We start from the raw sequence: 25637 nt of genomic DNA on the forward strand, positions 1-25637 counted from the left end.
ACAGAAACAAACCAATGCAATGAAACCTAACAAGTCATATGGTGACACTTTTTGTTCATCAGTTGACAATCTTAAATAAAAACGAGACAGACGTTCCCATCTGTCAGATCCCAAACGATGGAAAGGATGATAAACAAATGTGGCTTTTTAATCTTGATTGCGACTAACAACATTTGTGGACTTTAGCCCTTCCCTTTTGAATTTCACTTACTAGTCCTCATCAAAACAATCTGGATAAAAGCAGCAGCATCTATCACTCCCCAAACACTTTCTCCTCTCATTAGAAAAGGAGAAAGGAAAAAAGGAAGCGTTGTTTTAGGGGAAAGTGAACATTTTGTAGCTTTGATGACTGTCCTAACAGAAGGATTCTCTTAAACTGTAGTGGAATAAAACATTAAACACAACAGATTTGAGCAACAGATTGAATAAAGTGTGGGTGGTGTGGCAACAATAGAATCCCTGACACAACTGCTTTGTGACATCAATGTAGTTTTTATTCTGAACACGCTGTACTGTGAGTCAACTGCTGAAGACCAGAACTCTAGACATCCTGTCTGGCAATCACTTTAGAAAGTGAGTATCATGAGTTATTATGACATGATGGGAGGAGGGATAACTTTTAACTTCTCCTTTTCACAGTCAGATAAAAAATTCTGAGAAGGAATATTAAGTTTGCTTTGGATGGGTATAATATTTTTCAAAGCAAAATAATAGACTTTAGTTTCAATTGTAGAAACTGTGATTTCCGACAATGGAAAGACTGATTTTGACAACAATGCTAGTTATATCAGGTAAGGAAAATTTCCTTTCACTTTTCTTTTTCTTGTGCGTCATTTTGTAAATGGTTGCTGTTGTTGGATTTTGTTCAAAGGTGTCTCGAGTGACGAGATCCTGAAGCACCAGTGTGCTCTAAGAGGGACGTCAGTGGTTTTAAAGTGCAAGTACAACAATATTCCTGGGTTGAGCGTCCTTTCCATCAACTGGTACAAAATCCAAAAAGTGGCAGACAAGTTAAAGTATTTTCTCCTATCAGAACTTCCCTCACCCACCAACCACGTTGAGTACATGTTTGACCATCAGAATGGCTGTAGTCTTAGAATTAATGATGTGCAATTCGGTGATGAAGGAGAATATGCTGTTGGTTTCGTAACAACACATAAAGAAATTAAAGGTCACGTGCACACTTTTTTGTCTGTGAAAGGTAATGGCACAAAACTATGACCAGATTTGTGTGTCTGATACAGATTTGAGTGATAATCAATTTGTCTCTGTGTCAGAACTGACAGCTGTGGTGCACCCACACCAAGTGGATGAGGGGGACACCGTGAGGCTGACCTGTGTGTCAGGCTGTCCCGAACAGGCAGACATTATGTGGATGAGAGAGGGGCTACCTGTTAACACCACGGTTTTCCAGGCCACCAAGAAGGATGCTGGGAGATATTACTGTGCTGTGTACCAACAGGATTCAGCCAGATCGGCCTCTGTTGCTCTGACTGTTCTCTGTGAGTAACTGGAAATACTTAAAAGTTCACTCAATCTAGGCCAGAGGTCTGCAACCTTCAACACTAAATGAGCCATTTGGTCTAATTTCCTGCTGACCAAAACCTAATGAGAGTCACAAAACCAGTGCTTGTTTTATGTATAAAATGTAGTTTTTAAATATTTACGATAGTAAATTCTAAAAGTTGTGCAATTTTCTTTACATAATAATTTTAACTTACCGGTACTTTATTTTTACAGATAAAATATAAAATACAACAAATAAAATACAACTTGTGTAAAACAAGATCCTCTTGTTACAACAGATCTACTTGAACTAAAAATGTAAGAAAGACAAACATTGCAATTTTCTTCAACAATGACATCATCCTTATTCTCATTTTACTCTCAAATATCAATATGACAACAGTGGTGTAATTTTTCTCTCTTTTTTTTTTTACATGGGATTTAACCTTCTAATAATAAACCACTCTTACCATCATTTTTCTCAGTTATCTGACATGTTAAACATCAACATGACAAAACTTAAAACAACTAAAGAAAACTAACTAAAAGGATGTGGCTAAAATTGTTTATCCAAATTGAGGGATGAAAGAGCCTCATGTGGTTCCAGAGCCTCAGGTTGCAGACCTCTGATCTAGACTCACTACTAATGATGTTCTTCAAACACTAATATTAATTATATTCTGTCTATTATTTACTAAAGTAGTTTTACTTTTGTTAAACAGATGCTCCTACAGGGGTGTTTCTGTCTGTGAGTCCGGCAGGAACCGTCAACGCAGGAAGCACTGTGACCTTTACCTGCAGCAGTGATGCCAACCCTTCTGTTACTCAAACAGGCTACAGTCTGTTCAAAGACGGAAAACTCGTCCACTCTGGGCAGAACTTCATCATTTCAGACATTCATCCCAGCCAGACCGGCCAATACCACTGCATTGCCTGGAACGGCATACGCTGGAGAGGCAGTAGCCTAGTAAAGTCATTAGGGATCCATCTAGAGGTTCAGTGTGAGTATGAAGACGATCTGATCCATCAAAAACATCACACATGTAATTCATTATTTCAACAAGGGAGGTAAATAAGTGAAGAAAATCTATACAAAGTGATGAATCTGCTAACGTTTCTTTCAGACCCTCCCATGAACATTACAGTGTCAGTAAATCCGGAGCGTGCTGTTGAAGGCAGCAGTATAAACCTGACCTGTAGCTGTGAAGCTAACACTGCAGCAGACACCTACACCTGGTACAGGAGGACGCTCTCAGACAGCTCCAGCACTCCGGTCCAGGTCGGCTCGGGAAAGATGTTGTCTCTCGTGTTCATGATGGAACTCCATTCCGGTCTATACTTTTGCAATGTCAGAACCAGTTTCGGAGAAAACAACTCAACTGAAGTCCTGCTGGCCATGCCAGAAAGCCCTCATGGTTGGTGCTGCACATTTACACTTCAGACTTTTACATCTTTTAGAAAAGGGTTAACTTATTGTTGCTGCTGCAATTTAAACATTTCCATTCAAAGATGATTCTGTGTCTACCACAGACAGAAATCTCCTCCCAATCTTAGCTGGAACAGGAGTCTGTCTTTCTGCAGTGGTGCTGCTGATGGGGCTGCTTTTGTTCAGGTGAGTCACTGTTTGAAGAGGAGAGTTGTTGTTTTCTTGATTTTTTTTTAATGTTGCTCAGTGTTCATCAACATTCTCTTAGCCTCTTATAAAGTTTTTTTTTTCCTCTTGGCAGGAAGACACGGAAAAGCACTTTAAGCCAAAAGGTGAGCATGTTTGACATATAATTATGTAGAATTCTGTTATGGCAAAATGTCAATGCTGCAAATAACCAGTTAGTTTCAAACACTGAGCTTTCAAGGCTTTTATACTAGCTTTTCAGCGAAGACATTTTTTTCTTAAAAACCCAATAAAGTTTTTATATTTGAATTCAAGAGCAGAAAATGTTAACACGACAAGTCAAAAACAGATTCATTTTGTTGAATTGTCTCCAACAGACAGCAGTTGACCTCAGGCCTGGTGTGAGAAAGTCAAACTCTGATCCCAATGCTGTTTATGCCAACATTACCATGCTACCCCTTTCTCCTCTGCTGCAGCTTCTCAGGGGGATTCACATCAAAATGTAAAACTTAGACTAAACAGTACTTTTTCGGTTGACTAAAACAGAAATTTGCAGGAAACCAAATATTTTTGTTTTTCTTAGGCTTCTACATCGTACGAGGATGAAGTTTCTTACTCCACACTAAACATCAAATGCAGACACCCGAAGTCTTCAGTCAGTGTTGATGACAGCAGGGGATCACATGGCTCACGGTTTGTTTATTTTAATTGAACTAGTAGCTCGTCTTTATTGTTTTTCTCAAAAAAATCTCCCCAAATTGCAACCAATCAGTAACTGAACGATAAATAAGAGTTTTTGTCCTTTTTGATGAATTTAATTGTAAATGATGCCAAATGATTATTTCATGGTTTTAAGTTTCTTCAAGTTGTTGTTATTTACATCAAACGTGAGTTTACTTTGTTTTAATATAAATTTGATTTTTCTTAATTATTATTTTACATTTTAATAAAGACCAAAAATAAAAATAGAATCATTCTAAATTTGCTTAAAATGTTTTTTTCTTTCACAGATTCAAGGAAGATAACTGTGTGGTTTATGCCACAGTGGTCAAAACCAGCTAAGATTCTCTTCTGCTGCAAGTATTTTAAAATGTTCAAAAAACACATTATACATGCTATATTCATTTAGGGGCATTTATTTTACAGTAGTTTTTAAACAAAAAGTAAATACTAGTTGTTTAAGTTGTTTCCTTTGCTTTACCTTTTTTTGCCTTTCAAAAAATATGTATTGATGATCATAAAAAAAACACGTTTGTGTTTGAAAAAAAAAACAACATTATTGCCACAAGTTGTCAAAAAATGTTATTTATTAACAAGTTTCAGTTTACATTGTTTATTTACTATGTCCATGTAATAGCTACAAACATACATTGGCTGATCTGCTATCTAGCAGCAAGAAAATAAAATGTACATAAATCAACCATTTTCTTTTACTTTTTTGTCTACTATAAATGTATATTTAAACTGCATTATTCTCTTTAGCCAAGAGACTCAAAACTTTGTTGCATTCACTTCAACAGCAAAAACGTATAGCAAGAGCTGCAGTATTTTGTTTAAATGATGTGCCTTTGGTTTCTTCTTATTTCTAAACACTTTAAAAATATGTGTTCTGATTAGCCATTGTACTGTTTACAGAAAAAAATGTAAAAAAAAAGAGGTGACATGAGAGGATGACACTGCAACCTAAACTTCAGAAATTAGGAACCCACTTTAATAAACACAGAAAAACAGATTTGTTTTTCATCATAATAAAATGGCTGATATTTGTGTTTTTATTGTTTAGATTTTGTTTTAATCATGTTGTACATGACCGTACAGTTAATATTATATTTTATATTACTCATTATACAAGTAGCTTAGTTTATTTAAGTCATGTGAAAAAAGTAAGTACACTGTCAGGACTAAAATTTTACCATTCAAGCCTAAAGGGACGAAGGAAGAAAGATCAAATCCACTTAATTCAGTAATCACCTTCAAAGCTAAGGACACACAGGACATGTGACGCAAGATCATGAATGCGTTTAATGCAGGTTCTTCAGTACGCTTTTAGCCCTTAGTGTTCACACTGGACAAGCAGGGAGGGGATTCTGCTGTTTCTTTTTCTACTAGCGCATGTTCACCACATATAGTTGGAAAAAGCTTGGTGCAAAATGTTAAAGCAGCCCAAATCCCAGGACTCTTGCTCTAAGCTTTTACTTTCACAGCTCTACTCCAATATATGAAAGATATATAAGATATATAAGAAAGATATAAAGAGATCGCAATTATTAATGATCAATTTTCATACGGGTGACACTTCCGTGAATTGAAAAGGATTGGTCAATTGTCAAGACTGACAGTGATGGTTAATAAGTTCTGGTTTTGCTGCCATGCAGCAAAGTTTTAAAGCCTTTAATCAGTCATTAAAGCTCTTTGTTTTAAGTTTAAATAATTTAAAATTTAAAGGTTTCCTTGTGCATCCAAATGTTCACTTGGGCAGTTTGGCTCAGTGGAGATTCATGTCACTAACTTCTACAAGACTGGATTCGTTTTTAACTATCTTATAAATAAGTTGGAGTAATAGATAAAATATTTAGTCATTTTAAGGCTGTAAAGGTTGTGTTAAGTAGCAGGTTTATATCCTGACAGTTAAACAAGTGTCCTCAGTTTTCCACATGACATGATGTTTGTTAACGCGGGAACGTGGATTCTGGGTTGAAAACAGTGAAGTAACACAGAGAACAAAGAAACTGCATCTGCTGAGAACATGTAGCATTAACTGCACTTGAATCTTAATCTTTTAAAGATTGTAACATGTTTGAAGTTTCAATGATTATGACTATTTACAACCTAATGACTGGAATATGAGGAACCGTCATCATTATAAGATTTTACTGAATGAGATTGTAAGTTTCCATGAGACAAACTAATGTACATAAAAAGATGAGAATGAATGACAAAAGTTCTCTATTTCACACGAATGATGTAATCTGTTTTGACTTTGGAATATTCATTTTATCAAATCAATCTGTACTGCTTAATTCCTAATACTTAACATTTTTCCTTTCCTGCAACTTTCTGTGCCAGTTATACTTAGAATTTGTCAAATCTGTAGGAAATCTGGCCCTGAAGACTAGGATTCTATAAAGCAAACTAATAAAAACATCACAAAAAGATACATTTTATTAACCTAGGATCAATAAAGAATCGTTGTCAGGTAAGTTTATGCTTCAAACATAAAAATATTGTTATAATTTATGATGTATTTTTGTGTTTTTTAGCTTTCTCAACAACAACAAAACCTGAAGAAAATAATATAATTCTATTTCTGCAAAATACAAGACAAAAAGACTCAGCTTCTCCTCTTTGACCTTATTATGTCATTGTAACTCAATAGGAGCTATTTGGCCAAGTTCCTTCAGTCTTTTTCTGATGAGTCTTTCTTTACACTTTTAATAGGACTTTTTTTTTAATTCTCAGTAAAATATTTTAGTGAGAACAAAATATAGAGGATTGATCACATCCTTACATCCATCTGCCACAAAGTCACAGTATAATAATCAAAACTGTTCATATTGCAATTAAATAGAAAGCTGAGCAGACAAAAACTTCATATTCGGGCCATTTTGTGAACACCCGGAATGTTGTGATAGTTCTGGAAAACAAAAGGAGCAGACAATCTGAGTCAAAGAAAATTGAAATGTGTGTGTCTGACAAGAGAACTATTTAACAAATTCTTAAGTACATTTAATGATACGACACTAAAGCATCTGTGATTGCAACATAAAAAACTTAATTTGTCTCAAATATAAAGAGACATTTTTTTTAGCTGTTCCAAGCTGACACTATAAGTAATATACAGACTAAAAAAAGCAGTCAGTTGGTTTTATGTTTGTTAAACAGCATCTACCAGCTTTAAAAAGAAATTAAAAAACTGACACTTTCTGATATTTCCTATTGTTGCAGCTTTGAGGTTGGCACATCATACATTTTTTGTGTTTTCCTAGTCTAAAGAATGTATAACTTTTCCAAAACCACGGCTAATTGAACTAAATTTTAAATATTTTTGCGATCCTGAATAGCATGAAAGTTTTATAAGGGCAGGCTCAGAATCACTGCTTTTGAAATTAGCTTTTTATAACAGAGCTGTGATAAGTTAAGTACAGCAGATTTTAAAAGGATAACTTTTTTTTCCTATGTGAAAATATAGTGTGATTCTTACCCTCATGGCTGTAGATATCCATGGCAGAAATCGTGACACTCTGGTGTAGACACCAGGTTTTTTGGCCATGGCACAGCCCGTTCCCCAGCTCACCACTCCCAATAAACGATAGCGACTAGTCTTTGACAGACAGTCAGTGGCAACAAAAGGACCCCCACTGTCTCCCTAAAGGCACAACAGCAGTTGATCTCATGACAAAAAACACCTTCCGATATCACTGATATTCAAGTTCAAGCTAAAAACAACAAAAGATGGCAAATAAAAGCACAGAAATCTAACTGTCCTACGGTAAAAGCTCTCTCCCTCTCACCTGACAGGCATCAATGCCTCCTTTCTCATAACCAGCACAGAACATGCTGGTGGTGATTTGGTTATCATAGTAATCAGGGCCGTTACAGACAACATCACTAATGATGGGGACGTTTGCTTCTTGGAGAACATCTGCCAGAGCCCCTGTAAGCAGATAAAAACACATAAAAAAAAATTTAAATATGCAAAAGCACACGTTCACTTGTCAGGACTCATTCACAGAAAAAGCTCCAAAGTATGACTTGTGGAAACTGGTGTCATAGCACACATACTCAGCAAACATGTGAAAGCAAAAGCATGGTCATCCATACGTAGTAAACCTTTCTGATAATCAGGAAGTTGCTGTCAAAAAGAGAGCTGTAATGACACTGAGACCTTACCATAGTAGCCAACATTTCCCCAGCCTGTTACTGTCCCAACCTGTCCATCTATTAGCCTTTGACCATATGTGGGCAGACAGACAGGCTGGATATTTTCTGCAAGCACAAATACATGTGTCAAAGAAAAAGAAAAACACCATCAATTATGAATTGTGAACATGATGAAACCAACAACAGATGTGACCAAATCGATTTATATTTATCAGCTAGATTCAATTTTCCTCAGCTGTTTTTCTACTTAAAAAATCTCTTAGACAAGAGATGTGTCTAAGAGAAAAAAAGGGTTTGTCAGTAGGGAGGTGCCAGCGAAGCTTTGTAAATCAAGTAAATCAGCCAAATTCCCTAATACCCCCAACAGTAAAACATTAACCACACAAAAAAGCCTCATAATATGGTTAGTATAAATTCTCATGCAACCAAATGTGCACAGACACATGGTGTTGTCCCATACTTGTATCTGAAAAGCATAATAACTTACCGCTGAAAGTGAGAGGTTGAGCAAGAGCCAGGACTGCGATGTCTCTGCTGTTGTCATCAATGTTAGCATCTACAAAGGGCAGGTAGCTGCTGTGGTAAACTATGGTCTTCACTTCTGCAACATTGGCGTTGACTGGTTTGTTGTAGATAGAGCCCAGCAATACACGCCACCGATTGACAAAACGATAACGCCTGGTGTGAAAAAAAGCACACAATATGATATCTTAAACAGGGTTTTATCTTAATTTCATAAACTAAAGACAGAAAAGGAGAGACCTACATTTAAAACTTCAGCGTGTTTAAAGAGCCACTCTAACGAAAATTGTCTTTTTGGTGTTTTTTAATGTGTTCTTGGGGCACTTTTCTGATAATAGAAAAGATATACTACACATCAAAATTAAGCTTAAAATTGCATTTCTGAGTATTTCTTTATTTAAATTGTTGTAAATCAGGAACAGACGCTAAAATGTTGTTGGAAAAAGAAAATACAGCCCACAAGCTCCCTGCTCCAAGTTCAGTATTGGAGAGGGGGAAGCAGGGGGTTTGCCCTGTGCCTACAGTCCCCACCTAATGAACTACTGCCACTCAGCTGAAACTATGTCCTAGAAGACAACACAGGTTTTTTGATTTTGGCTAAAAAAATCCGGCATAATCATAATTAAAAGACCTCTGGGAATACTTTTAGAAAAGTAAAATGATCAGAGTGGGTTTTTAAGAGCTAAAAGGAACTAACTCTGGGAAGCAGTGAGCTGCAGAAATAATCCAGTGGTTGGAGATGATGGATCCTCCACACTGGTGAACGCCATCATACTGCAAGCTGACCTGCCAGGGCCAGCTGCCCTGACGTGCATCCACGCCCCCCACTATACGGTCTGCAGCAAAACTGCGCCGGCCACAGTCTGAGAGAGGAGTGAAAATACAAATATATAGTCACAGTTAACCAATAAAAACTGCAAGTATTTCTAAAATGAAAAAAAAGACTATAGGCAGACAAGAAAATAGGTACCAAACAAATAAGACAGTGCTTGGTTTAGATATCAGCACATAAAGTGTGCCAGTGTGTTAGACAGAAAGAGAGCAGATCTGGTATCTTACCTTGGCACAGCAGTGTGAGAACTTCCCTGCTCTCACAGTCACTGGAAAAGAGAAAACAGTAACAGAACAGACAGAAAAAGTTACTTTTCTTTTGGAATACCAAGAGTGAAAGAAAACTTGTTAGAAAAAACTAAAACAAGTTTGGATTAAAAAACGTGTTTACATTTTTCCTTTTTGATATCATTTATCATTTTTGTTGGAATACAAAAAGAAACCAAATACTTACCATGGATATAATGAGTCCTTGATTTTTTTGCCAAAGCTGAGTTCTTCCTGTCTGACACAGAAGAAATCTCCAACATCACCGCTGCCCTCTGGCACTGCAGCCACCGAGTAGTTTACCACACTGAAACAACACGGGCTTTGGTTATTACAACTATTTCACTTGTAAATATGGAAGGACAGGACAGGAAATGCTGGATCAGCTCTTTTTTACATACTGACGGTTTTCAGATTCAAATTTAAACCATCAGATTACAATACATTAAACATTTGCGATGCTTAATTGAAATTCCTCACCTGACAAAACCAACTTCTTCACAACTGATGCTAGCGAGGAGTTCATTGGCTGAAGAGGAACACACCTGACGCCACCTCCTCTGGGCGGAGTCAAAGACTCTGAGACGCTGGTCAGAGGAGTTCACCTGAACTGCAGGGAGAGAACAAGTTAATATTAGCATTAATTATAACAAAATTAGAAAAGTAACAACAATTTATGTAAACATATTCAGGTTCAAGTGAACAAACAAAAGTTTCTCTTTAACTCACCATCATACAGCCCTGTCTCCTCTTCTGTTGTGCAATATGTGACTACAATGATACAATATATATATATACATATATTAAATCAATGGATGTAAAAAAGGTGTTTTTATTTTTATCTTGTACAAACAGAATCACACAATTACACTCAATGCTGCAAACAATTTCAAGAGTGGATATTTACAGCAGACAACATATTTTAACAGACCTAACAACTTAAACAAATGTTGTTTTGCCTTCCTTTGGAAAGAATAGTGTATATTTATAAAACCAAACAACACCTACTGTATTTGAAGACATTTGTGGACCCTTTATCAGTTATATTCAAAATCTAGACCTAACAGACGATTCAACAGATTTTTGATTTCAACTGCATGGAATTTTGCAACCTCATCTTAAAAGCTTTTTGTTAAGGAGTGCTGTGACGGTATCAGATAAGAGAAGCAATGTTCATTGTTTTTAAGTTTTGTTTTAAGTAATTACTATTTTTTATTTTGTTTGTTTGTGTGTAGATATGTGTTTTGAGTAAAATTTCATACGATACAGCTTATCTTTTCTTCTTCCTTTTTTTTCCTTTTTTTCATGAGATAGATAGATAGATAGAATTTATTCCAGACTCATAGTCCAATCAGTATAAAGGAGTACACAGACCCACTACATTTAAAAAATACACAGTGTCAAGAATACACAGTGTAATAATAAGGAAAATGTAACTCGTATTATTGAAGTTGCTGTGTTGTCATGACTCATTCTTTAATAAAAAGCTGTGGAAAAATAATAAAATAAATTCTATTCATTCTATTTCTGTTGTTTTGTTGTGATTTATTAAAAAAAAATAATAAAAGTTCCTGCACTTTGGGTGTTATTATCGCGTTTAGATGGAGCAAATTTAAATATTATGCTACAAAATGAATGGAATAAGTGTTGAACCTTAATAAGAAAAAACAGCTTTCTGGAAATAAACAATGACGTGTTGTGTTTCCAATTTTTGTTATGAATTCAAGATAAAATCATCACCCCTATGATAGAAGTACATTAAATACCTTCCTTCTAGTTCTAGTACTAGTTCTCCCACTGAATCAAGGTTGATTTCTTTTTACTTTATGTCAAGCTCAAACTTCCTGATGTAAATTTACTTCTGCTGGTGTAAATAGCCATACCCTGAATTTTATAGTTTGTTAAAAACATTTAGATTTGTGCTGCACCTGTTGGATTGCTTTTTGTTGTGAAATTAATGTATGAGACAAAAACATGTGTATGAAAAAGAAATGCAATCTGACCTACGGCCCAAACAGCAGCTCCAATGGCTCCCAGGATCATGACAGTTACACACACCCCGATCAGCCGCCAGGGGGTCAGCACGCAGGTCAGAGAGATCCCCCTGCTCCCTACACTCAGACAGACACCACAAACACAAGTCACTCACAAAATGCATCAAATATTTGTCTAAACTGCATTGACAAGTTGTAAAATGTTGAGAAAATAATTTAAGGTATTTGGTTTTCAACGTTAATAATGCATTGATATGTTTGCACAAGTGATCTGGTAAAAGTGGAAATTCATTCTATATTTTATTCTTGGACCATAAAGTTCTAGTAAACGGTGGTAAAATGCACTCAGCTCAGTTGACCAAAGTAAAAAAAAAAGAAAAAAGCCTGGCACAGACAGAAAGGTACAAATGATACCGATTCAGTCAATAGTCTAAAGTCTATCCTTTCTCCACAAAGCAAGTACAAACTCTTAAAAGTGGGATATAGTGCCATGCCTGTCCCATGTGCACATGTAATTTGTGACCTGTGCACCTTCACACAGATGTTGTTCTCAGAGACCTTCTCTGTGTGTCGTTTTCCTCTGTTCTGAGCTGTATTTCTCAGTTTGCATCTTATGTTTGTAATTATAATTAATCTGAGTCCATATATTTTATTTAAGAATTCTCCCTTCAAAGTCATCGTTTCCCTTAGTTCTGTGCTTCTGCCCATCAAGGCAATAACACAACTATACTTAGAAACCTGCTTTACAAAATGTGCACTGTCAGTGTGTCTGCACGCCCGTTATCACTTGGGACAGGTCACTGCCTATCATTTCCCAGTGCACAAACCAGTGGTCATCATCATCATCATCAAGGTTAAAGCAACACAGCAGACCAGACAATAGCTGGAGGTTAGGGTCACCCTGCTAACACAGAGTCTGTAAGACAAGAAATCAGATTCTGCAAGCTGCAAGTCTCGACGGTATATTTGAATGCAGGATAATTCAGTTTTTAAAGGTTTTAAGATGTGGCTGCAGAAATAGTCACCTGTTATAATGACAGCAGAAAAGAAGCATGCTATTGCACAGCATACAACAAGATCCACCTTTGATTTTGCGAGTTTAGAATACTTTGCAGGTAATAGACATGCACAATGCTGAATGAGCACCACAACACAATTGTTTATCTAAATTACTCATTTTGACTGTCGGTTGCAGACTTGTTTCTGTCATTAGAGTCTCCCAATGTATTTACATTTAAGCGATCAACAGGGACAAGCCCTGTTTTATCTAACACATCTCAAGTCATTGCAACACTGATACATCATAAACACATTATGATCACAAACACATTATTGAATTATGAAAAGCACTTTAATGTACATCATATAGAATTAGATTAAGCCTCTTAACCTGATACTTCATCGTGTCTCATCTCCAAAAGTGGACATTTGCTTCTTACACAATATTTTATCCTGGCTTTAGATACAATGAGGCATGCCAGTATGTTGCATCCTTTAGAGCAGCATATTCCACTGTGTTACCTGTCCCTGCAAACCTTCCTACTCGCCCCATGCTACTTTTTTATTTCTTTTAGTGATCTTTGTTTTGTTTTTGTTTTTATTGGATTTACAAAAACTTTAGTTATTGTTCAGTTATTCCTGCAACGCAAGTATTTTTCAAACAAAAACTTTTATTCAAACAAACATTTAATTTGAAAGCAAGAGATGTACTGTATGTATTGACACAATTTTACAGGTTGTGAAAGATTTAGGACAACTATCTGCAAGCACTGAAGATTGCCATAAGCTGAGCAACAATTAGTCTTGAACAATCATCAATAATTTGCCTTCGTTGAGGCTTCAACACGCACAGTGTCTGAATCATAGTTAAGTGTTCAGGCTGCAAAGATCCTACTATTGCATTGATTTTTATCTTTATGCATGTTTAGAATAATTTCTAATTTCTTAACGAGTTCAGTGACTTCTATTTACAAGCGTACAAAATAAATAAATAAATGAAAATATCTCAGAAAAGACCTGGGACATTTTCATTATAATTGGACACCATAGTTGTGATTGACAATGTCTGTTATGTACTTTCAGTCTAAGTACACAAAGAACAAATGTTAATGTGTTTTACGGACTATCAGATAATTTAAAATAAAAAAACACATTTCTCTTTAGGAAGAAATTAAATATTTAAATTTGCATTTGGAAGGAATTTATTGAAGAGTAGAAAAAGTGCAATAAAAGTGAACAACAACACTTAACAAGAACTATAGGCTGCCTCACACTAAATAATGTTAAGGTCTTTAAGGAGGAGTTATACGAGGTTACTATATGTTTCAACGAGTGACGGCCATGCCCATGTAATAGTTATCTATGTTTATGTTTATTAGCTATAATAATGTACTATCTAACTTTCTATTTCCTGAAGACAAAACCAAGAGTCCATCTGCATTTACTACCATAATAAAAAAAATTAGATCTTGCTTGATAGGTCTATGCTGGCCAGTGGGGCAGCCAGGAATCCATAAACTGTATGTGTGTATTTGGAAGGGGTTGTGTAAAAACTCCTCATTATTGCATTTTATACACTTTTGAGATTCTACAATCTAAAACTGTTCCCTCTCCTTCGTTTGTCAAAGGTAACTGTGACCACACAGATGGCAATTGGTTTCTTTGTGGTAAAAAGTGCTCAGTTACAGATCAGAACTGATAATAGACACACTGCCTGTTCAGGGTGAGACTGATGCACCTTTGTTGTGTTTTGGCATCGCGTTTGAAAGCAAAGGAGAGAGTAACGGGGCTGACTTCGGCTAATAACCTTCCTTCTTTTGTCAATGAACAGTCTTGCTTTTCCAGGTGTTTTGAAGTTGAGTCCTGACATCTGGACTTAAGAGCTTCTTTCTTGAGATGTTTTACCACTCATTCAAGAGCTTTCATTAGGGGTTAAGTGATGAGGCCTCTTGGATGAGTGGGGAAACATTTCAAAACATGAGACAATGACAAGAAAACCCACTGTATGTCCAATACTTAACCAATACTTTCACCTATGGGTTAAAATACAGCATTAGATTTATAATGTACTAATCTCCTGTGATTTATATAGAACAAAACTAGATTTTTCCAATATTTATAGTCCACTAAAAAATAAAGAATAAAACTATCTTGACAGGTAATTACATAGCCATTAATCTGTCAATAGCCCAATCACATCAATCTGACCCTTAAGTTTATTAAGGATGAATGCAGCAATGATTACTCTGACGGAAGAAACACTACATGTACCAGTAGTCAGATTATTATCTGTCATCACAAATAATATTGCAAAAGTCTTGAACAAAGAAAATCTCAGGTTTATGCATCAAATCATACAAGAAGTTTTTGATAAATTTACATTTTCAGCTCTTTTCAGATCTTTGCATGGTATCAGTCAAATGTTATTTCTAGGGATGTCACGTCCAAGTTTTTTTGGCCCTATACCATCCCAAGTCATTTGATTTTGAGTATTTGCCGATCAAGTCCTGATCTGATACTGTTTTAACACGTTAAAAAAATGAACAAATGCAAAATAACAGATCTGATTTGTTCCCCATTTTTATTTTATTCACTTAATTTGTTCATTTAACACGTAAAAAGAGCACATCTGTGAAGTAGCTTGAGCAATCAAGTAAAATACTTAAATCAAGTAGGAAAAACAATGATCTATTAACTAGTAAAAATAGATGAAGCATGTGAGAAAGTTTTGTGACCATAGCTTTAGTATCTTCAGAACTATTGAAGATTTTGGTCATATTTGATTCAAATCTCCATTTAAAGATCCTAAAAATAAATGATGACTGTCTTCCAAAATTGTTGCATGAATAGCGCCTCCTACTCAAACTGCTGCTGTAATCTGCCGTCCTTTACAGCAAAATAATGTCAAGATCTGTTCATAACAAGTAGACTTCTCATAGTGGATTTATCTGATAATAATATTTATCTGATAATAATAAAAACAAAATAAATATTCGATCCCTGATTGGGACACAACATCAGATACAGATCGAGTCTGAAATTACTTTACAACAGCCACTAATAAATAAATAAAATGATTAATTAAATGTTTTTTTTTAATATGGCAAAACAATAAATAAACGAATTCTATCTATAGTCATAAAGCAAGAGATAAAAAAGATAAGAGACATAAATGCCTCTGTGCTGTTGTTACATATTAAAAGTTAACATAATCAAAATGTTACAATTTTAATTGTAATGGATCTGAATGTGAAAATGTTTTTCCTAATCCTACCTTTCCCACCCCCCCTTTTTTAATTGTTGTACTGTCTATACTCCACAGTCTGTCCGTTGATAACATTCCTGTTCAAAAAAAAAAAAATGACAAGAAGTCCGTGTTGTTCTGGGACAATAACTGGCTCTGTGTTTGCTGACTTTCTGTTTTTCCATTTCGAAACCTGATATCTGTGGAGATTTGATCATTCAATGACCTTAAAGCCTCTTCTCTAGACTCCACACATCTGTGCACTCTCTGTCCCTCAACATCCATTCCCCTCTCTACATTTTCTTCCATTTATTTGTCTTCACATGAAACTATTTAAACTGTTTTCTTCCCAAAACAGCAAGTTAACGTTCAAAAAATAGTAAACACTCTAGATTTGATAAAGTGCACCCAAAAACAACGGAAAACAGTGAAAAAGTCAGATAATGACAATAGTCTGACAATTTATCATGGGCTGAAAGAAAGCAGCATATTACCAATTTCTGTTTTTTTCATTCAGATTTAGTTTTTCTTGAAAACACCTCACCTCAGTCCCAACATGTACAACAGGTGTGGTTTCAATGAGTCATACCGTTGTCATTGTCCAACAGGCCAAAAATCTAATCTCTTTGCTTGTCATTCTGTGTTTTTGTGTGTGTGTGTTGGGTTTTTATTTTGAGAGGTGCATGTGTAATATATGTTTACTTGTCTGTCTTCAGTTGTTTGTTGGGAAATGGGATTTATCTGAACGTTTTGTAACAGTTATTTAGCTCTGCTGCTGACAAACCGGTAGTTAAGTGAGTATAGAGTCAGTGATGCACTGAACTTAGAAGCTCAGACATTCACACTTTGACAAAAAGACTCAAAAAGAAAACAAACAAAAACAATCAGAGCAACAACAAAAAAAAAGCAGATTTCCGACTCTGACTAATGCATGTCGTAGTTGTCATGGTGCAAAAGCAGAAACTAACAAAACCATGGTGTGTAGCAGAGATGTAATGAGGCCTGTGGTTGCCGGGAATGCATGGCTGTTTGCTTATGCTTCTCTATGGATGTGGTGAGTCAGTATGCCACAAAGAAGGCCAAAAAAAACAGACAGTTTCTGAAAATAGTAGGTGTTGGCCCACTTGATCTCAGCCCAAACATGAAGAAAATAAACCACACCATATGTGCCACTCCTAGTTCCACTACCTTACTCTAGTAATTACTGTAGACACACAAAAAACACTTCACTTTGCGTGGACCTTCGGCTGAATACAAGCAAGCTTTGAATAAAAATTGCAGCAAAGACAGAAACCAAGAAGAAAACTTTAAGGAAAAGAAAAGAAATCCTGGAATAAGATCTTTGAAGCAAAGATAACTTCTCTTTCGCTGCTGATGTGAGGTAAGATTTCAGTACAAGAACTCTACAGATGTCAGGATAGGTTTTTTTGGCAGCAACAAAATGTGAAAGATCAGCCTTTTTGCATGCATTACTAAAAATGTGATGGCTTAATTGTGTGATGCTTTCTAGTACTGGTACTTGTATAACAGCACAGCTTTTAGGTCTTATGTTTCCTTCACTGACAGCAACACCTCAAGAGCAGACATTACACAGCTGCAGCCATCATCAAGGAGCAGGAGAACACATCAGTGCCGTCTTCCTTCTAATGCACATAAAACTGTTGGAATATAGAAGGAAAACTTAATATTTCTTACTGATGCTGACAACAAATATTGCTTTTTCAGGTGAAGATCTTGAAAAAAATACCACTGCGTTGACTCCAGAGCTAAGTAAAAGTCTCCAACTGGATTTTTGCATATGTATTTGCTGATCTTAAGTCTTTTTTCTGAGTTAAAAGATTGCGTTTGACATATAATGAGCATGCAAAACTGAAGCAGGATTGTTAAATGTGAGTAACCTTCACGGAAGCATCCATGACTGCACTTGGACTCAAACCAGTGAGCTGTTCATGAGCCCACTGCACCATAGACTGAGTGACCACTTGGAAGAAAAAATTCAAACTGACTGTTGATGAAGTTTATAAAAAAGAATGGTAAAAGACTGTAACAGATCCAGTCACATCAATCACGTTTCTACCCTTTTTTCTGCATTGATATCAAATGTCAAATCTTTTGCCCGTCTGTCGCTTCAGCATGCTGGGTCATGGATCTATGGTTAATCATGAACTCAAGGAGAAAGGTTCAGTTTTGCCTCTCAACACAGAATTAAGAAAGAAATATGACTATGATGTCAACACGCATGCTTTAGAGAGTTAGAGAATAAACAAATTCCAAATTCTGCACACAAAAAAAATCTCATTTGCTGCTTTATTACATTTAACTTGATGTTTTTTCTTCTTTTAAATGTGAATGGTTCTCACAAATTCATGTTTTAATTCCTGTCAAATATTACAATGAGAACATGTCTGTTGTCTGAGCTAAAAAATCAAGTTAAAAATAAATGCAGGGACAATGTGGAGCGACAGCCAGCAGTTCTGAACAGGCCAGTTAATGGTTAACTGCAGGATGAGCTGATGTCTTTGCCCACATAGAGAAAACAAGCAGAATGGCCTCCAACATGGCTGCAGAGCCTGTTGATCCCTGCATGGTAAGTGTGAGTGAGTGTAAAGAAAGAGGAAAAAGAAGAAAAGAAATAAAACGCTGTAATACTCACCCATCTTTCCATCCGTCACTACCTTCTCAGCATACATGTGTTCACAGTAGGAAGCAGAGGCTGACAGCTGATAATGATAATGGTACTTTCCTCTTTCCTTCCCTCTTTTGTAGGCCACACTGGGCAGGTGCTCTGGGTCCTTGGCAGCGCTTAATGTCTGAGGGTGTTTTCAAAAACACAAAAGTCATCAAATACAACAAAAAAAAAGTTGGATTTGTTAGTAGCATTAAACTGCAGTAGCATTAAACTGAGTTCTTCTAAAATTTGTAAAAACAAAAGGTTTATTACCAAATTAAATTTCACTGCTTATTAGTTTGAGTGTAGCTTTATTATCTATATCTGAGATATAGACATTTGTTTATTCTTAGGAGCTTTACTACAGTTGAATAACTAGTTGATTAAAAACACTGAGTTCCCTAAACTTGCTGAAAAAACAAAAATCAGGTTTTTATTGGGGTTTTTTTTGCTTTTATTTTTGGTTGTTGCTATTATTTTAGCCAATTTAATGATACGTTACTCATTAAAAATGTGGGTAAGTAGTGCTTGGCTGAAAACTGAATAATTAATGACCAAAAGAAAGAACAACAGAGCAACAATGAGAGAAAAGAGCCCAAAAAGAGTTCAACAAAAAAAGAGCCCAAAAAAGTAGTTTTGACTTTTTTTTAAGCTTAAGATGTGACAGTCTGAATGACTTTAAAGCATTTTTTTTCCATTTCAAATTTGACTATATTTAATAATTACATTTCTGTGAGGTATACTGTTGTTTTTTTTTAAAGAAGGACTTACCTTTCTGAAAGTGGATGTCTGCCTTTTAACCTTTAGAGAAAAATAAATAAAATCCCCTTTTGTTTATTTCCTCTGTGAAATGATAACCACAGAAGATTGACTTTTCTGTGGATTTAATTTTAACAAAAATTCCTTGTTTCAGTTAGTCCTCTCTTCGCAGGTTACTGACTCCCCCCACCAAAAAAAGGGGGGAAAAAGAAAAAAAATGAAGGTAAAATTCCTGCCAGCGTCTCTATCAACCAAAACCACCAGCGCCCGCTTCTAATAGGAAGGAGAGCAACATTTGGAAGACTGGAGTAATTAAAGTAGAGCAACTGAAAATGTTGGAAACTGAAGTTTGGCCGCTTGGAGAGCTGCTGTCCTTCTGCGCGCGACCACCTGTACTCCAGTCAGAGGGGCACGCGTGACGTCAGCGTCCCACGTGAGTCTGATTTCACCTGAGTGGATCCTTTTTTATTTAAAAATATAAGATTTTTTATTTTTTTTTAAATATTGGATTTTGTATAGTTATTAAAACTATTAATACTAATATTATTTTTGAAAACTGCATTTTGTTTAATTATTAAAACTCTGTTTTCATAAGCTAGTTGTTTTTGTTTGTTTGTCTGTTTGTTTTGCAGTGGGAAGGAAAAAAGGACAAATTGACTGAGGCAGCTGTGTGTCAAGTTCTCTCTGATGACACACAAAAACCCAGTGGCTAACCAAGTTCCTTTTGTGCAAAAAATAAAGACTAAAAAGGAAGAAAGACTGTTAGACGTTTGGGACTGAAACCAGCAAACACAGAAACACTCAGAGGCAGTAAGAACTGGGAAGGAAGGAAGAACGAGAGACAAGAAAACAAACATCTGTAGCAAAGATCATGGGAGACATTCATGGACAACATAGCTACTACTTTTTTGTTGCCTTTTGTGTTCAGGGTAAGTGCAATTCTCAGTCCTATTCTCAAACCAAATCAGTCTTTATTTACATCACTAAATACAAAGAACTGTGCCATCTCGATGATTGAAAGATGGATATCAGTCTCCTTCAGTGGCTAGAATTCTCTGCCTTTTTTTGTAATTTAACACAGCCTTTTCTCCACAGGTATTCTGGCTGGTGATTGGTCTGTGGACATCCCATCTGGTCCCATTTGTGCTGTGGTTGGTTCTTCAGTTGTCCTCCCTTGTTCCTATGACTACCCCCAGACCGCAAAAGAAACTAAAGGAGGGCTCTCAGCTCAGGTAGTTTGATAAAGAAAGCATTGTTAACTTGGGCAGCAGTTCATCTTGGGGGGTGGAGGGTGGGGGTTTGGAGATGGTCCCAGAGAAACTTCACTGCAATGTGATGCTCTATGAAAATATGACAACTAATAATAGCTTATTAATCCAAAAAATGTATATTATTTTGTAAGCTTGCAGGAAGTAATTTGGTTCAAATTTTTTCTTTCTTCTATTTTTCACTGTTAGGTTACAGGAAGTGAAGAGTTGCCAGACTACAAAGTGTTGAATGAAATGTGGTGCCTAGAAGAAAGTCGTTGTATTACACAAAGGTATGATGTAAGATCCACTTTAAAGACACACTCCAATGAAAATTGTGTTTTTGGTGTTTATAACATGTTTTTGTGGCATTTTTCTCATAATGTAAGACATGTAACAAGAAATTTAAGATTGCTTTTCTGAGTATTTCTTTATTCAAGTTGTGAATCAGGAGTGGACAAAAAAATGCAGGTTGAACAAGCCTGAAGTAGTGTTATAAGTGGGCTAAAAGCTCCCTTCTTTGCTCCATTCCAAGGCGTCCACTTACAGACAAATAGTTTCATGTACGTCTTTGTTTTCCTCGTCTGAGCTGACATCTGGCTCAAAACTGTAATGGGGTGCTGTAAGCTAGCAAGAAAGAGTGTGCACAAATGGATGACAGGAAGTGGAGGGAGGCTTACTCCGCACCAACGGTCCTGCCTGCAACTCAGAGGCGAATTTCTGATGAACTCCTGCAGCAAAAGTGGACTTGAGTGGGACTTTAAAGCACACAATACCACCATGTGATGAACAATTTATCTACAAATGTTCAACTGTGTCTCTGTCAGATATGTGTTCCACAGTGCGGGAATATTTCCAGACCCCTCATATCAGAGCAGAGTGAAGTACCTTGGACAGTCAGGAACCAAGAACTGTTCTCTAAGAATCAATGATCTGAAACAGACCGACACTGGAACCTACGTATTCTACCTCATCACCAACCATCCAACGGAGAAAATGCCTGCTCAGACAGGAATTCAGCTGCTGGTGACAGGTGAGAACATTGACATTTACCATCAAAACATTTCACAAACTGAGCATGAAGTAGAAAAACTTAAATCTATGATTTATTTTCAACATAATTGAATCTTTAATTGAATTGAATCTTTCGTGACTCTTTTGATGTTGTGTTTGCTTCTTTCATTCAATGCCTCATTGAGGAGGATAAAAGCATCTGTTGCTACACACAGATCTTTTGGTCACACAGTCTTCTGTTTGTTGACCTCTAAGATGCTTTTGTTTAGTCTCTGTTTTTGGGGTTTGCTTGTCTGAACCTGTTGTCACATTTCCGTTGTGTAATCTTTTGTGACACATCTTGTACTATTTAGAGGAAGCAGAACTGAAATAGAGAATGGCTTCCTTGTAACAAAACGCACTTGATGTTACAGGTCTGCTGTCTTAGTGCAGCCTATTTTTTAAAGAGCCAGTTTCAACATTAAAACCAAACCATAGGCTGCAAACGGGAATAATAATTTGGTTCACGGTCAAAGCTAAACATCCGAAAACAAACAGTTTGTACTGTTTTTGAGACAAAGGTCACATGATTTTAGGGAAATAAAACTGAATCCCCACAGACAGCAGCTGAGCTTTTGTCTGTGGATCAGCAGAACTGATGATGGGAAAGCTGAGGAGAAAATCTTTTGTAATGGTGCTGGTGAAAAATAAAAACTTTGAATTTCTTAAGTTTTATTTCATTTGTTGCATTCTATTTGACATACCGCTTAAAGTCCCACTCCAATCATCTTGCGATCTATTGTAAAAGACTTCCCAGTGGTCTTTTAATTATGATGATGCTGTTTTTAGACCAACTCAAAAATCCTGTGTTGACTTCAAGGACATAGTTTCTGCAAAGCAGCAGTAGTTTATTAGAAATTTGCCTCAGAGTTGGTGTGAAGTAAGCTCACCCACATCCCAATATTTATGTATTTGTTTACACTCTCTACTGCTAGTTTGCAGCCCCTCACAACCCCAATCTAAAATTACCAGTTTTAGATTTGACGTCACACCTACAAGCATTTTCCAACAACATTTTTGCGTCTGTTCCTGATTCACAATAATTTGAATACAGAAATACTCAGAAATCCATTTTAGGATTAATTTTCTTTACATTTGCCCTCCATCATGAAAAAAAAATGCTACAGGAACTTTTTTTTTTATTAAACAACTTTTTATGGGAGTGGGTCTTTAAAATACTACAGCTGCAGATTTTCATGTTTTATCTAGGAAATTGGTGATAAATAAATGAAATGGTATTAAAATTCCCAAACTGTGATCAACTTTACAGACTCCTTGAACTTTGCAGAGACACACTAAAATAAGAACAATTTCTTTCACCAGTTGCTATCAGACTCTTACACTGTTTTTCAACCCTTCCTTAAAAGACCATATATTGAGTTGGATGCATTTTTAATGATTTCATCTGGACAACTGACATGATAATTATGTCATTGTTATTTTGATGGATTTGTCTGCTGCATTAGACACCATCGACCTCAAGATCTTGCTGTTTAGGCTAAATGGTTTGGGGGGTTTCTAGTACGACTCTTCATTGTCTGCCTGTGCATTCTGAGTTCATGATTCTGAGGTCTAAGGGGAAGCTCAGAGGGGAACAAGCTTATTCAGTCTTTACACAGAATCTGTGGAATGTGTTACCACTGAGCTTTTTTCAAGCATCCTCATTGTCCATTTTTAAACACTTCTTAAAATTCCTTTTTACATCCAGGCATGACATTCTGCTCTTTGGTTGTTTTACATTTTTTACCAGTTAATTTGTTTTTATCTGTTCGTTTATACTTTGAATTGTGTTTTAACGTTTTTTGCTTGTAACTTCGGATGCCTCGTGTGACCGCTGTCATGTTTGGGCAGCATATAAACTTTTCTTTACTTAAATGTTTTGTCCTGCTGAAATATGAGTACTCAGTGTTTTATCAATGGGTAAAATAAGGGGTTTTGAACAGACCAGGTTAAACCATTGTCTTATTTACACTTTTCTTTTTTTACTCTATATCTTTGTCTGTGTCAGAGTCCCCCAATGATGTGGCAGCTTTAGCAGGTCCATCAAGCTTCATCACTGAAGGTGCAGCTTTACGTCTGGCCTGCTGCAGCCCCGCCTCAACTTCTCAGAGTATTTTCAGGTGGTTTAGGAGCACAAATCCCAGTCAAGTACATGATGGACAGGTGTGGAGGTTCAGTAAAGTTAAATCTGACCAGTCTGGCAGCTACTACTGTCAGTTACAGACTGGAGAAAGAAAGCAGAATTCAACAACGGTGGCTATAGATGTAGAATGTGAGTAAAGTTTAAACCTATTTTATTTACATTATGTCATACCCAATAATATGCAATACAAATGTGAAGGTATAGACACTTGCAGTAGTAATAATCAAAGTCCTCTTGTCTAGATCCTCCTCGAAACATGACTCTTTCAGTCTGGCACCCTGACTCGGACGATGATCTACGGGTAACTCTGAGCTGCAGCAGTGATGCTAACCCGCCTGTGCACTCCTACATCTGGTACCAGGGTGAATCCTGTTCCACTGCTGCAGACAAAAGCTTTTTTCAGGGTAGACAGACCTTGGCTTCATCAACAGGAAGAGGCCCAACATTCAGCAACATCACCACTGAGAATCGTGGGCAGCACTGCTGCGTGGCGCTCAACCAGCACGGCTCACAGGCTTTAACCATTACACTCAGAGGATCTACAGGTGGGTCAGTGAAGTTCAGACACAACACTCAGTTTTTAAATTTAGGAGAAATCCCAAATCCAGAGAAAAAACATTTTTAAAAATTTGATATTGACTTTGCTGGAATCAAAAAATAGGCGTTAAGTATGGTTTCTTTTTGCATAACAATTGCAACTTAGACGTTTAGGTTTCAATATTTTTCTCTGTACTCTGTCACTTTAAACGCAAAGCATTTTATAGGTATATGATATAGTTGTCCAATCAAAAGAGTTGGTTTAATTTTAGAATATTACATTGTTATCCTTTTTTGCTCTCATTTTTCATAGCATCCGTTGGTCTGGTCGTTGGAGTTTCTGTTGGAATCCTACTGGTTATTTTAGCTACAGTGGCGTTTCTAATTACAAGGTGGGATCTGAAAAACTGTTATTTTGTGTACCGGTACTTTAAAAAATGAATGTTGAATTCATCTGTGTGTTGCTTTTATTGAAATATAGAGAATTCTTAAAATTTACAACTTAAAAATTAAGTGTTTTCAATGCTAAAAAATAGTATCAAGACACAAATGTTTTTGAATCAATCGATCAATTTGTAATTGATCTTTTTGCGTTTTTTAGGAGGCAGAAGTCAACAAGACATCGATCTTATGCTCTTACTGAAACAATCACAACACAATCCTAAGGACTCAGTAAGCGCAACAACCAGCTGCCAATAATTCAATTCAACTCAATTTTATTTATATAGTCCAATATTTACAACAGTAGTTGTCTCAATGAGTTTCATACCGGTAATTGTATAATAAACGGGAAATCATAGTGAACATGAAGTCCTAGAATAAAATAGGTAATGGCTAAACTAAACTAAACAGACTATGCTAAACTGGGCATCCCTGCCCTTAGACCCTCCTTCTCGGTAAGGAAAAACTCCTAAAAAAAAACCAGATTCCTGAGAAAAGTAGAAACCTCAGGGATGTCCACATGAAGGAGGGATCCTCTCCCAGGACAGACAGGCGATTTACCAGAAGAATTAGCTTATCTACTCTATGACTACATGTTTAAATAGTCCAGCAGATGGGCTTCCTCCAGATGGAGTTAGGGGACGGCTGGGGGTGCGAGACAAGCCAAAGACGGAGTCCACGTCTAAGTGTGGGAGCAGGAGCAGAGACAATCCAGTACACGTTCAGGTACAGGAGCACGGACGGACCAACTGGAATCTGGAATCACTTGAAAGAGGGACAATACATGAATCACACTGCACCAAACAGAAGCATAGAGAACTAAATGATAAATAAATGATCAGGAATAGAGGAGCGGAGGAGAGTAGAAGTAGACGAGAATAGAGGACAGAACACCCCCCCCCCCCCCCAATAGTGCCAGCACATTAGATATGT

At 36.5% G+C, this 25637-nt stretch overlaps 3 protein-coding genes across 3 annotated transcripts; 2 read left to right on the forward strand and 1 right to left on the reverse strand.

Moving 5' to 3' along the window:
- The first annotated feature begins 599 nt into the window (after positions 1-599).
- LOC105355972 (B-cell receptor CD22) lies at positions 600-4539 on the forward strand. The gene is made up of 10 exons (XM_020710069.2): positions 600-791; positions 872-1201; positions 1278-1502; positions 2229-2507; positions 2631-2921; positions 3037-3118; positions 3234-3264; positions 3496-3620; positions 3702-3811; positions 4129-4539. The coding sequence occupies exons 1-9, from the start codon at positions 752-754 to the stop codon at positions 3742-3744; spliced, it is 1446 nt and encodes a 481-aa protein (XP_020565728.1). The 5' UTR covers positions 600-751; the 3' UTR covers positions 3745-3811; positions 4129-4539.
- hpn (hepsin) lies at positions 4408-19442 on the reverse strand. Its single transcript, XM_004078051.3, has 13 exons — positions 19296-19442; positions 18510-18666; positions 11623-11730; positions 10349-10390; positions 10100-10229; positions 9807-9926; positions 9581-9621; positions 9219-9384; positions 8487-8677; positions 8009-8104; positions 7630-7772; positions 7320-7484; positions 4408-6752 (listed from the first exon to the last, which is right to left on the reverse strand). The coding sequence occupies exons 2-13, from the start codon at positions 18544-18546 to the stop codon at positions 6708-6710; spliced, it is 1284 nt and encodes a 427-aa protein (XP_004078099.1). The 5' UTR covers positions 18547-18666; positions 19296-19442; the 3' UTR covers positions 4408-6707.
- A 162-nt stretch (positions 19443-19604) lies between these two features.
- Positions 19605-25186, forward strand: LOC101171522 (sialoadhesin). The gene is made up of 9 exons (XM_011485081.2): positions 19605-19716; positions 19916-20212; positions 20379-20515; positions 20741-20823; positions 21358-21563; positions 23592-23855; positions 23969-24271; positions 24577-24655; positions 24865-25186. The coding sequence occupies exons 2-9, from the start codon at positions 20155-20157 to the stop codon at positions 24926-24928; spliced, it is 1194 nt and encodes a 397-aa protein (XP_011483383.1). The 5' UTR covers positions 19605-19716; positions 19916-20154; the 3' UTR covers positions 24929-25186.
- The last annotated feature ends 451 nt before the right edge of the window (positions 25187-25637 follow it).

Source organism: Oryzias latipes, chromosome 16 (assembly GCF_002234675.1).
Source record: "Oryzias latipes chromosome 16, ASM223467v1".
NCBI classification, from domain to species: Eukaryota; Metazoa; Chordata; class Actinopteri; order Beloniformes; family Adrianichthyidae; genus Oryzias; species Oryzias latipes.